The sequence below is a fragment of the Scophthalmus maximus genome, chromosome 12 (genome assembly GCF_022379125.1).
Source record: "Scophthalmus maximus strain ysfricsl-2021 chromosome 12, ASM2237912v1, whole genome shotgun sequence".
Classification (NCBI taxonomy): Eukaryota; Metazoa; Chordata; class Actinopteri; order Pleuronectiformes; family Scophthalmidae; genus Scophthalmus; species Scophthalmus maximus.
The window spans coordinates 24385739-24398392 of NC_061526.1; the positions used below are offsets into that span (position 1 = coordinate 24385739).

Consider the following 12654-nt stretch of genomic DNA (forward strand, 5'->3'; position numbering starts at 1 on the left):
TTTTAAACGTTCATAACGTTTAAATAACAGTCTGAACAGCTGCAACTCTTAGTGACATATTGCTCATATTCCATTTTGTACATATTGTCATGTATTCTATAGATTATTTTTTGGGCATTATGTTTGTTTATCTGTTTTGAATAAAAACTAATTTTTGAAAACCCACTTGGCAGCAAACACGCTCCTGTCACTGTAAGGTCCCACCGGACCCCGCTCTGCTCTGATTGGCCAGCGGGGCCACTATTCTATGTGCTCATTATGTTTATGTCACGTGATGACGGAGGCGGAAGTCACGGTCCCGGACAAACTCACGATGCGTTTACGAGCCTCAGGAGAAGAGTGTTCAGAGGACAGAAGGAAAATAAAGGAAGTACACATTTTAAAAAGAACTGAAGATTAATATCATAAATAAACTTTAAAATATATTTATAATTTTTTTTTAAATTCAATAGTACCAGCATCATTAGTGAGCAAATATATAACTGAAACATGTTGTGGCAACTTATAAAATGTTGCTATAAATATATAAATAATTCTAATCCTATTCCGAAGCCCCTGAGAGAACAGTAAGTCCTGAGTGTTCGTGAACGCCACTCAGGCTCACAGTAGTAAACATCTTCACATCATCGATCTGTAGTACATCAAATGATGGATAATAATAATAAACGGATCAATTTCTTAATAACTCGAGGTCATGAGACTCATCAGAAGCGGGTGTTGGCTCTTAAAAGAGCCGTTTGGTTGTTGGGTAAAGTTCGGTCTCGTCTACTTCTTGGCGGGTTTCTTGGCCGCGGGCTTCTTGGCTTTGGGCTTCGCCGCCTTCTTCGCAGGCTTCTTGGGGGTCACCGCCTTCTTGGGCGAAGCGGCCTTCTTCGTGGCCTTCTTCGGGCTCTTCGGCACCTTCTTGGCGGGCACTTTCTTCGCGGCCGGAGCTTTCTTCACGGTCTTCTTGGGGGACGCCTTGGCCGCCCTTGCCTTCTTGGCGGCCGCGGGCTTCCTGGCCGCTTTCTTGGGGGTCACCGCCTTCTTGGCTTTCGGCGCAGGGGCGGCGACGGCTTTCTTCGCCGCCTTCTTGGGCTTCTCGGCGGGCTTCGCCTTGAAAGAGCCGGACGCTCCGGATCCCCTGAGCTGCACCAGGGCGCCGCTGTCCACCAGGCTCTTGATGGCGCGTTTGACGAGCACGGTCTTGTGCTCCACGTCGTAGCCCTTCGCGGCGAGATGCTTCTTCATCGCCACGTAGGACATCCCCTTCTTCTCCTTGGACGCGGTCACGGCATCCAGGATCAGCTCCTTGGCGCCGGGTCCGGCCTTCTTCGCGGGCTTGGCGGCGGCCTTCTTCTTCGGGGCCTTGGCCGGAGCGGCGGTCGGGACGCTGGTGGCGGCTGGAGCGGTTTCGGTCATTTTGTCGGTTGTTGGTTCGAGAGCTCGACGGTTCAACTGAGGGCGAGGACACTGATGCACGTTGCCTCCGCGAAGAGCGGCTCTTAAACACACCATGAGAACCGTGGAGACTCAACGCGGGCCGCTGCTCCGCCGAGCTGCAGGAACTCATCAGACACTTTGTGTTTTCTCTTCGCCGACAAACGAGGAAAAGTCGCATTTAACAAAAGTCAAAACTCGTCAAATGTGTCCGAAGAGGAAGAGAAGCAGTTCATCTTCACGCGGAAACAATTTAAACCTCGAGACTTTTCCTTGTTTCCATCGAAAAAGCGTTTAAACCTCCGATATCAGCCGCCGAGCGAGGCTCCGCTCCGAGACTTTTCTCTCTGATTTCTCTCATAAACACTTTAAAAAACGAAAAACATCCACTGAACCCAGTTGGATGTCGAGGGGAGAAGTTCGTTCGAAGTTGCAGGCAGAAAAAAATTGGTATAAATAAAGTATTTTGCGTGAAACCGAGATTAGTTCGGCGGCTTCAAACACACTCGGCAGCTGCCTGGGACTTCGCACTGAGACACTGAGTCTGTCTCTTCTCTGGGACCAGTCTCCACAAATCACTCACTGAACCTTTTATGAAACATTTGATTTCTAATCAGAAGACTTATTCAAAGATTTGTCCCATATTCGTTTTGACTTTCTTAGCTTAGTAAGTTCTGTTCATGTAGATCTGTTGTGAGCTGCTCGAGGCCTCTGTCACCTGGTGCATGATCCTTCTGCTTGTCTGACATCTTCTGAAGAACACATGGAAGAATGAGATATTATCAAAGATACATAAAATCCTCTTACATGACGTGACATGGATTCATCCATGAACTAAATAACATGGTTTTCATCGAGCTCCGTTTACTGAACTGTTTATTCCATAAAGAATGTCTCTTGTCAATGGTCAGACAATAATAATAATAATATAAAGTATATATATTTAGACAACATAAGATGAATTTGGAATGATAAAAAAAATGCATCCTACAATGATCCAACCCTTGATTAAATCATATTGACTCATTTTATTTTAAAAATAAAAGTGTTCCGGATCTTGTTCAGTTTCTAAAACCCAACAGAACATGTCACGTTGCTCTCGGAACAGAATCAAGATACAAACATTCGATGTCAGAAACTGTCAGTTAGTTCGGGTCTGATCAAGTGTTATTTACTTATATTTACTATATGCATGAAAGCAAACATTTCCCTCAAACATCACGACTTTGGGTCAAATTAATATATATAAGTTACAGAATGAAGAAAATACAAAATGCAGTGATCAATATGAACCAGTTCAGCCTCACTGGCATTTGTTACAGTACGAGGCAAAACAAATGAACTGTATCATAACTAACAGGTTCCTCTTGAAGCTGGAAACTGTATCAACGCTGTAGTATTCTGTTATGAATCCTCAAAACCACTATCTGCTCCTTGGTTCAGAGTCTTGTGACGTGTTGAGCATCAGCTCATGATTATATGAAGTGTCCAGTGATGAAGACGTTGGTTCTGTTAGAAACATGAAGAGAAATGTTCCTCTGCAGTCGATACAAAACACTTTCATTTGAAATAATGTGACTGATGATGATAACACATTTTCTCTGTATGTTTTACATGTTTGAAAATGTGAAAATAATATGTAATTTTAACAATATATAATCTATTGGACAGGTCTGTAGTATTAATATTCGTATTTAGATTTGTGGTACTTTTCCCTTTTTCGTGTAAAAACAAATTCTTGCTACATTCTTTTTTGTTAAGATACTTTCTGCTCTTCAAGTTGCTACTGTAAAAACCCCTTTTTCTCACCAAGATGTATTTTTCAGTTTATACTTTACCACACTATCCTATTTACATTAACATATTACAATATACCACTGATAGTTAAACAATATAGTAAAATATCTTTCATTCAGCTTTAATATTTTCAACAGTAAATGTCACATGACGAGAAAAATTCGCTGAAAATAGAAACAAAGGATAAACCTCGTCTCATCTTACCATGAGAAATTTTGAAAATGTAATGATCTTTATTATGATACATCACTAATATATACAGGAATACAACAGCCTGAGATCAAATGTGTAATCTGTGTTGATTTGATATTAAAGTTGCTGGTTTATATAAAGTATTTCCACATTGTGTCATATATTTAGCTTCATTTAGCTCATTGGCTGGAAACTGTTGGAACACACTGATACTAAACATATTGTTTTTTTAATATACATTCTTTTTTACATTGTATATTTTCTGCATATCTATTACATCTGTGCTGTGAAATGTAAAGACTTTTCCTGCTCTGCCACGTCAAAGTGATTTTATTTCATTATTATCTACATTTTTGTGGCAGGTTTAATGTGAAGAAACCAAATTTAAACATTGTGTAAATCACATACTGTCAATGTGTTATGACTAATACTGTTCGAGTGCATTTACCTTCACGGAACTCGTGTCCGTTTTTGAATTCCTCTCATTTAAAAATGTATGTTTCATGTTTCTTCATGATCTGACAGAGTGAAGAGATGAATGAAGTGATGTGAGTGTGAACACATCTGTCACCTGGGAGTTCTCCTCTGACCGCAGTCGCTTATCAATATATGTATTTATATTGATACATGTCTGACACATTTCAGACTGTGATGACTAGAATCTAAATATGATGTCATCATGATTTTAAATGACATTAATCTGGGGGAATATTGGACATCAGAGTTGATCAGGATGCGACTCGGGCAGTGGCTCGTTCCAGCACGAGTGTGTTTGCAGACACTGAAATAACCTCAGTTTATTAAAAAACTGCTCGCGAGAAATATTTTTTTCTGCATCGAATCTCTGAACGAACTTCTCCTCTCGACGTTTGACTCGTTTCATTTCACTTCTGGAGGATTTTTAAGTGTTTATGAGAGAAATGGCAGAGAAAGTCTCGGAGCGGAGCCTCGCTCGGCGGCTGATATCGGAGGTTTAAACGCTTTTTCGATGGAAACAAGGAAAAGTCTCGAGGTTTAAATTGTTTCCGCGTGAAGATGAACTGCTTCTCTTCCTCTTCGGACACATTTGACGAGTTTTGACTTTTGTTAAATGCGACTTTTCCTCGTTTGTCGGCGAAGAGAAAACACAAAGTGTCTGATGAGTTCCTGCAGCTCAGCGGAGCAGCGGCCCGCGTTGAGTCTCCACGGTTCTCATGGTGTGTTTAAGAGCCGCTCTTCGCGGAGGCAACGTGCATCAGTGTCCTCGCCCTCAGTTGAACCGTCGAGCTCTCGAACCAACAACCGACAAAATGACCGAAACCGCTCCAGCCGCCACCAGCGTCCCGACCGCCGCTCCGGCCAAGGCCCCGAAGAAGAAGGCCGCCGCCAAGCCCGCGAAGAAGGCCGGACCCGGCGCCAAGGAGCTGATCCTGGATGCCGTGACCGCGTCCAAGGAGAAGAAGGGGATGTCCTACGTGGCGATGAAGAAGCATCTCGCCGCGAAGGGCTACGACGTGGAGCACAAGACCGTGCTCGTCAAACGCGCCATCAAGAGCCTGGTGGACAGCGGCGCCCTGGTGCAGCTCAGGGGATCCGGAGCGTCCGGCTCGTTCAAGGCGAAGCCCGCCGAGAAGCCCAAGAAGGCGGCGAAGAAAGCCGTCGCCGCCCCCGCGCCGAAAGCCAAGAAGGCGGTGACCCCCAAGAAAGCGGCCAGGAAGCCCGCGGCCGCCAAGAAGGCAAGGGCGGCCAAGGCGTCCCCCAAGAAGACCGTGAAGAAAGCTCCGGCCGCGAAGAAAGTGCCCGCCAAGAAGGTGCCGAAGAGCCCGAAGAAGGCCACGAAGAAGGCCGCTTCGCCCAAGAAGGCGGTGACCCCCAAGAAGCCTGCGAAGAAGGCGGCGAAGCCCAAAGCCAAGAAGCCCGCGGCCAAGAAACCCGCCAAGAAGTAGACGAGACCGAACTTTACCCAACAACCAAACGGCTCTTTTAAGAGCCAACACCCGCTTCTGATGAGTCTCATGACCTCGAGCTTTTATTTTCTTTAACAAGTGTCGATAAAACGTGACGTGTAATTATCACCTGACAGATTATTTGAAAATTATTATTTCTCCACTTGAGGTTATAGAAAGTACTTGAGCCTTTATTGTTATTTCACTTGTAGACTTTTAAATTTTGTCACCATGTTTCTACTAAATACTATATATAGTTGATGGATCTATTTTTTATATGTAGATACTGTCTATGTACATCTGGGAACAATATAGAACATTCTCTCAATTTTATATTTATATATTTTTTAACTTGTGCTATTTATAGATTTGTTGGATTTGCTCTTTAAAGAAACATTTGTATCTGTTCTCTTTGTCAATAAAGACGCTTTAGTTTTTTATAAAGTTTTCACTCATTTAGTATATACTCAATACAATACGTAGAAATACATACAGAAGTTTATCAAATATGTATTCAAATAGTGTTTTTTATATGTACAATACTTTATTATAGTGTTGGGTAACTTTATATCCCATTATTTAAAATGTAAGTAAATTGGTAAAAGACAAGTTGTGACTACAAATATTATACATAACAGATTTAAAGCTTATGAATGTGTCACAACACAACAGCAAACTGGTATCACATAATATTTTTGTGTATATAAAATGATTTTGGCTCATTACATTTTGGAGATGTTTCTCAATTATTGACTATACACTAAATTATATTAAGAAGATCATTTGTTTTTACAAATGATCTAAAAGTGATTAGATGCTGACATATGCAGTTTTATTAAATGTTTATGAGAAATAAAGATGTTTACTGTCTTTACTAAATTACTTTTCTAATTTTTACTGAGAAAAAATAGTTGTCCGACTTAATTTTACTTTATTTGAAGTACACATTATTTAGTTGGGAAACTATAAATATTAGAAATGATTGAAGACATTTGCAGGTTATGAGAACACGTGATAACAGCAAACTTATATTGTTTGTATTGTGTAAATATTGTATATATATTTTTGAATGTGTGCTGTGTGAAACGTGCTGCTACACCATTAGGTATTTATCTATCTATCTAATATCAACTATGATATTTTTATTTGTATAAAATGTCTCATTACATTTTGGGGAAGTAACGTAATTATTGACAACAGTATGATTTATTTAAAGTAGAACGTTTTGTTGTTACATGTAAACTAATGTTTCTATGAATGAAACGTGAGATACAACCGGAACTGTTTGAAGGCGAGCTTCTGGTCACGTGCTCCACTCGGCCAATCAGCGCTGTCCTCGCTCCGGCGCTGCCTTTATAAACCAGACTGCAGCGACGAGCTTCTCACCACAACTTCTCTTGTTGAAGGGTTGAAACTCTCTCGAAGAAAAAAAATGGCCAGAACCAAACAAACCGCTCGTAAGTCCACCGGAGGAAAAGCTCCCAGGAAGCAGCTCGCCACCAAGGCTGCCCGCAAGAGCGCGCCGGCCACCGGCGGCGTGAAGAAGCCTCACCGCTACAGGCCCGGTACCGTGGCGCTGCGGGAGATCCGCCGCTACCAGAAGTCCACCGAGCTGCTGATCCGCAAGCTGCCCTTCCAGCGCCTGGTGCGAGAGATCGCCCAGGACTTCAAGACCGACCTGCGCTTCCAGAGCTCCGCCGTCATGGCTCTGCAGGAGGCCAGCGAGGCTTACCTGGTCGGCCTGTTCGAGGACACCAATCTGTGCGCCATCCACGCCAAGAGGGTCACCATCATGCCCAAAGACATCCAGCTGGCCCGCCGCATCCGCGGGGAGAGAGCGTAGAGTCTCCCGGCCCCCGACACCACACAACGGCTCTTTTAAGAGCCACTCACTTATACGTGAAGAGCAGAAATTCTAACTTTAACTACAACAAACGTCACAAAAACACACGAGCAACTCCATTACTGTAACTTGACAATGTCCAGGAGCTATTCTTTCTGTAATTATTTTGTGGAAAATTTATAAATAATATAAGACTTATTCATATGCAACTGGGAAGTTAGATTGAACTGTATGTGACGAGGTTAACACAATATTAGAAAGTGAGTCAATCCAAAGTTAGGACATTTGTCACGTTTCAATGAAATTTAGAATATTTTTTTCTAACTTTCCTCTTATTTGTAATGATACTCGAAATAATGAATATCAGTTCCTAGTGATTAAAAATCTCAGAATCAATATTCATCTCAAAATCGCTTGATTTGTATTTTATTTCTTAAATAAAGCAGGTCACTGGTTCATACACTTAAGAAATAAGTCAATTCTTAATCCGGAGCGATAAAAAGGAAATCTAACCTTGATTGGTTAATGACAAAATTGTTCAAAATCTTGTATTGAGTGAAATTTTAAAATAAAATCTTATCATGACATTCAAATCTAGTGATACCTTTGAACATATGGACTTATGTTTTATTATAAAGTGAGTTTTTCCCTCAGGACAAATGAGTGTGGAGATTAATACGTGTTGCTACTCAGCTCCAACCTTTGAATATCTTATATAATAATCTATATAAATATACATCTGGTGATGTTTAACAGTCGATCGAGTCTGTTGCCTTAATGTTGAAAAAAACCCAAAACTCATTGACCCGTAAATGTTAATTACAACATTCTATCAACAAGCAGGACCGAGTCTCGTCAGAAGAAGTGAGTGGCTCTTAAAAGAGCCGTTGTGTTGTTGTTGGTGCGTTCAGGTGCTGGTGGTTTAGCCTCCGAAGCCGTACAGGGTGCGGCCCTGCCTCTTCAGCGCGTACACCACGTCCATGGCGGTCACCGTCTTCCTCTTGGCGTGCTCGGTGTAGGTGACGGCGTCGCGGATCACGTTCTCCAGGAAAACCTTGAGCACGCCGCGGGTCTCCTCGTAGATCAGGCCGGAGATACGCTTCACGCCGCCGCGGCGAGCCAGACGGCGGATGGCGGGTTTGGTGATTCCCTGGATGTTGTCGCGGAGAACTTTGCGGTGACGCTTGGCGCCTCCTTTCCCGAGTCCCTTGCCTCCTTTGCCGCGTCCGCTCATGATGATGCTGCTTCTGTCGTTGTCTGGTAGAAACAATGACGATTCCCTTGATCCGCACCAGACTTTATATCTGATCTGCGGACGTGATTGAAAACCACACAGCTTCCGCTGAGCGGAAGCGGAAACAGAAAGTGGGTCAGAGGCGGGACTTTGACTCGTTAGGAATTTTAGGTCAAATGTTCATTAATGAGTAACAATAATTTTAACCAAAAAATGCTTTTTCTAATATTAACGATAAAGATAGGAAAATAATATAATATTTACAACATACTGTTGTCTTATAAACAGTGAGCATTTTTTTTTATTTGCCGATCAAAAGTCACACACATTCACATTATTCATGTAAATATGTATTTTGATGATAATCAATGTAAGTAAGTTTCAATGTCGATCAAAAACCTGTTTTTATTTTACACTTTCATGGATTTTATGAATATTCTTCTGAACTTTCTGACCTGATACTAAACCATTATATTTTATATTTTACTCATCTTCATTAAATGTGTATTCAAATCTAAACGGCTTCATGTAGGTTTCAGGTTGTGCTGAAGCTCATGAGCCTCCTAGTTGAAATGACATGTACTCATAAATATTATTCATCTCTTATAAATGTATTCAAAATGAAGTGGAGTTCAGTAAACAAACTGTAGTAGTTACAGCAATTTGAGCATTTGTTAATATATACAATTATGAATTTAAAAAATATGGGTCTTTATGTAGCAAGAAGTGAAAAATATTGATCAATAAATACAAATTCCAACAATAAACTACATCACCAGTGTGGTTTATTACTTTCATCAGATGCTTCTGTTGGGATGAGAAAGATAAATGATATGTATTGGAATAGTAAAACTTGTTTATGAAGATGTATAATCCCAGCATTTTATTGTAATAAGTAAATGTGAGATAAGGACGTAGAAAAAAGTAATAATTCGATAGCTCCATTACTAAGGGTAAATTTCTATCGTATATTTCGTGTATGATTAATATTAATATCAGGACGGTTGTGTCTCTCAGGCGGAGTGTGTGGCTCTTAAAAGAGCCGTTGGTCGGTGGTTGGAGCGTCAGTTACTTGGAGCTGGTGTACTTGGTCACGGCCTTGGTGCCCTCGGACACGGCGTGTTTGGCCAGCTCGCCGGGCAGCAGCAGGCGCACGGCGGTCTGGATCTCCCTGGAGGTGATGGTGGAGCGCTTGTTGTAGTGCGCCAGGCGGGAGGCCTCGCCGGCGATGCGCTCGAAGATGTCGCTCACGAACGAGTTCATGATGCCCATGGCCTTGGAGGAGATGCCGGTGTCGGGGTGCACCTGCTTCAGCACCTTGTACACGTAGATGGCGTAGCTCTCCTTGCGGGTCTTTCTCCTCTTCTTGCCGCCCTTGCCGGCGGTCTTGGCCACCGCCTTCTTCGAGCCCTTCTTGGCCGCTGACTTCGCTGGAATCTCCGGCATCGTAACTGATCAAAGTTAATGTGGGAAATCGTCGGTGTCACGTCTCCTTTTTTACACACCAGATACAAATGAAGCTGTGCGATCTCCGCTCTGTGATTGGCTGAACCTGATGCGTCGGACTAGTTGTATGCGGAAATCCGTGCATGAGGTCATGAAAGAAGACGATTTCACATCAGTGTCAGTAATTAAGGCCAGAACAGGCGAGTATTATTATTAATATAAAAATCTAACAAAATGACTTGTCATTATTATCATTATTGTGAACAAATACTTAAATGTATTTATGACTGTTCCTTGTGTGACCTCTAAATAAATCTTTTGAGACAAAAATAAGCCAATGTCGCCATCTAGTGGACAAACATACACAGTGACGTTCAAGTGTTTGTCTACTATTGAAGAGTGAAAATTCATATTTTACGTTTTGTTTTGTTTTTTCCCACTTTATTTTTAAGTGGGAAGTTTTGTCCACAATAACAAAATGTATTATTATTGTGTTTTTCGTTGTTTGTTCTTAATTATACTGTTTCAACTAATGTATTATTATTAAAATTTGTATTATTATTTATAGATGCATCAATGACATTAAAATTGCTTTTTTCAGTCAAAACTAATGTTGTGAATAGTTTTTGAGTAAAAATCGAGGCTATGTATTTTTGTGTAAGTCAATGTCGCCATCAAGTGGCTAAAATAACGAACTGCAGTCTCCGTCGTTTCTCCTCAGTCAAACAAACACATTCAGTTTTGTTTCAGTTTATTTTCATAACTCTTCTGCATATATTATCAACAGTTTAACAAACAGGAATCTTGTCGTTTTAAAAACACAACGTAACATTGACGGGATGAGGTTTTTAAACATGTGATACACTTATAAACCACCGATTACACAGAGAACGTCAGAAAAAAACTTTTGGCTTATTCAGACCAATTTGGCAGCGTTCGTTTTTCAGGGATCGAGTCAGTAAAGGTACTTGATGGACGGAGGCAGTGATTCACACTCACAGGCAGCGAAGAAGGGAAACTAGCTCCACTACTGTTGGCAGAACACATCGTCGTGGTCAGTCAAAACCATGCATATAAAAAATAGAAAATCAGTTTTAAAAAAAGAAGAGAAACCAAACACTTGTAGATATGACTGCAGACAGTTGCTTTTCTAGAAATGTCAACAACAACAAAAAATGCTTTAAAACTTAGATTTGGTCGAAACACATTTGTGGAACATGAGCAGCAGTTTGTGTCTTTAAGGGTATTTTTTTTGCGTCGTGGTCATAATCGAAGAAACATGAAGAAGAAGAGACGATCCTGGTGATGGAACGTCAAACCCTCTAACAGGCTCCCAACATTTCTGAGATAATATTCCATGAAGTGTTCAGTGACGTCTTTGCATCACACAAAAAAGTTTTGCACCATTAGATTGATCCCAAAACAAACGTGGAGGAAAAAGTCTTGAACACATTTTCTCTCCACCGCGTTTTGATTTTTGCACAAACTGATCAGAACTGAACTTCAACTTCAAACTAACGTCTGAACTTCTCGTGACCACGACGACGACTTTGCAGCACAGACGATCTTCCAACAGGTCGCTCGCTACCGTGGAAAATCATCACCATCATCATCCTCATCGTCATCATCATCATCATCATCATAATCCTCATCGTCATCATCATCCTCATCATCATACTCATCCTCATCATCATCCTCATCATCATACTCATCCTCATCATCATCCTCATCATCATACTCATCCTCATCATCATCATAATCCTCATCCTCATCATCATCCTCATCATCATAATCCTCATCCTCATCATCATCATCATCATAATCCTCATCATCATCCTCATCATCATACTCATCCTCATCATCATCCTCATCCTCATCATCATACTCATCCTCATCATCATCCTCATCCTCATAATCATACTCATCCTCATCATCATCATCATAATCCTCATCATTATCCTCATCATCATCCTCATCCTCCTCATCCTCATCATCATCCTCATCATCATCCTCATCGTCATCATCATCATAATCCTCATCATCGTCATCATCATAATCCTCATCCTCATCATCATCATCATACTCATCATCATCATCATACTCATCCTCATCATCCTCCTCATCCTCATCCTCATCCTCATCATCCTCATCATCATCATCGTCGTGTCCATGTGGGATAAAAGAAGAACTGGGAATAACAGGATATTTTCACCAGTTGATGAATTGTTACCCAGCGATCGCAGATAATTCATAGACGTCCACGTGTCTGTTGATAATGAAGCAGTAATTTTCAGAGCCTCTAATATCTTAGAGGATCTTTCAGATCATCATAATGATGCACACGGATTTAAAATGACACGTTCTTGGAGGTTTGGTGTCCACATGCTTTCGACCACGTGCTGTACTGTATGAAACAGGAAGTAATGAAACGACGACACTGAAACCTGTTGGAGGGAAAGTGACGATTCCCTAAAAGACACAAACTGAGTCGACACTGGTGCGTTTCACTGAAATCAATGTGCTGATGAAGCCTCTGACGTGTGTGTGTGTGTGTGTGTGTGTGTGTGTGTGTGTGTGTGTGTGTGTGTGTGTGCGTGTGAGTGTGTGTGCGTGTGTGTGCGTGTGTGTGTGTGTGTGTGTGCGTGTGAGTGTGCGTGTGAGTGTGCGTGTGTGTGTGTGTGTTTGTGTGTGTGTGTTTGTGTGTGTGTGTGTGTGTGTGTGTGTGTGTGTGTGTGCGTGTGAGTGTGTGTGTGTGTGTGTGTGTGTGTGAGTGTTTGTGTGCGTGTGCGTGTGAGTGT

General features: G+C 41.7%; 4 protein-coding genes across 4 annotated transcripts; 1 reads left to right on the forward strand and 3 right to left on the reverse strand.

Moving 5' to 3' along the window:
* Positions 1 to 409: 409 nt before the first annotated feature.
* LOC118287476 (histone H1.11L-like) lies at positions 410 to 1463 on the reverse strand. Its single transcript, XM_047336398.1, has one exon. It carries the CDS (start codon positions 1399 to 1401, stop codon positions 766 to 768), a length of 636 nt encoding a protein of 211 aa, XP_047192354.1. The 5' UTR covers positions 1402 to 1463; the 3' UTR covers positions 410 to 765.
* Positions 1464 to 4651: 3188 nt separating this feature from the next.
* Positions 4652 to 5773, forward strand: LOC118287473 (histone H1.11L-like). The gene has a single exon (XM_035612718.2). It carries the CDS (start codon positions 4698 to 4700, stop codon positions 5331 to 5333), a length of 636 nt encoding a protein of 211 aa, XP_035468611.1. The 5' UTR covers positions 4652 to 4697; the 3' UTR covers positions 5334 to 5773.
* Positions 5774 to 7574: 1801 nt separating this feature from the next.
* On the reverse strand, positions 7575 to 8465 carry LOC118287607 (histone H4). Its single transcript, XM_035612971.2, has one exon. The coding sequence runs from the start codon at positions 8408 to 8410 to the stop codon at positions 8099 to 8101; it is 312 nt and encodes a 103-aa protein (XP_035468864.1). The 5' UTR covers positions 8411 to 8465; the 3' UTR covers positions 7575 to 8098.
* A 713-nt stretch (positions 8466 to 9178) lies between these two features.
* Positions 9179 to 9873, reverse strand: LOC118287598 (histone H2B 1/2-like). Its single transcript, XM_035612952.2, has one exon. It carries the CDS (start codon positions 9854 to 9856, stop codon positions 9479 to 9481), a length of 378 nt encoding a protein of 125 aa, XP_035468845.1. The 5' UTR covers positions 9857 to 9873; the 3' UTR covers positions 9179 to 9478.
* Positions 9874 to 12654: the final 2781 nt, after the last annotated feature.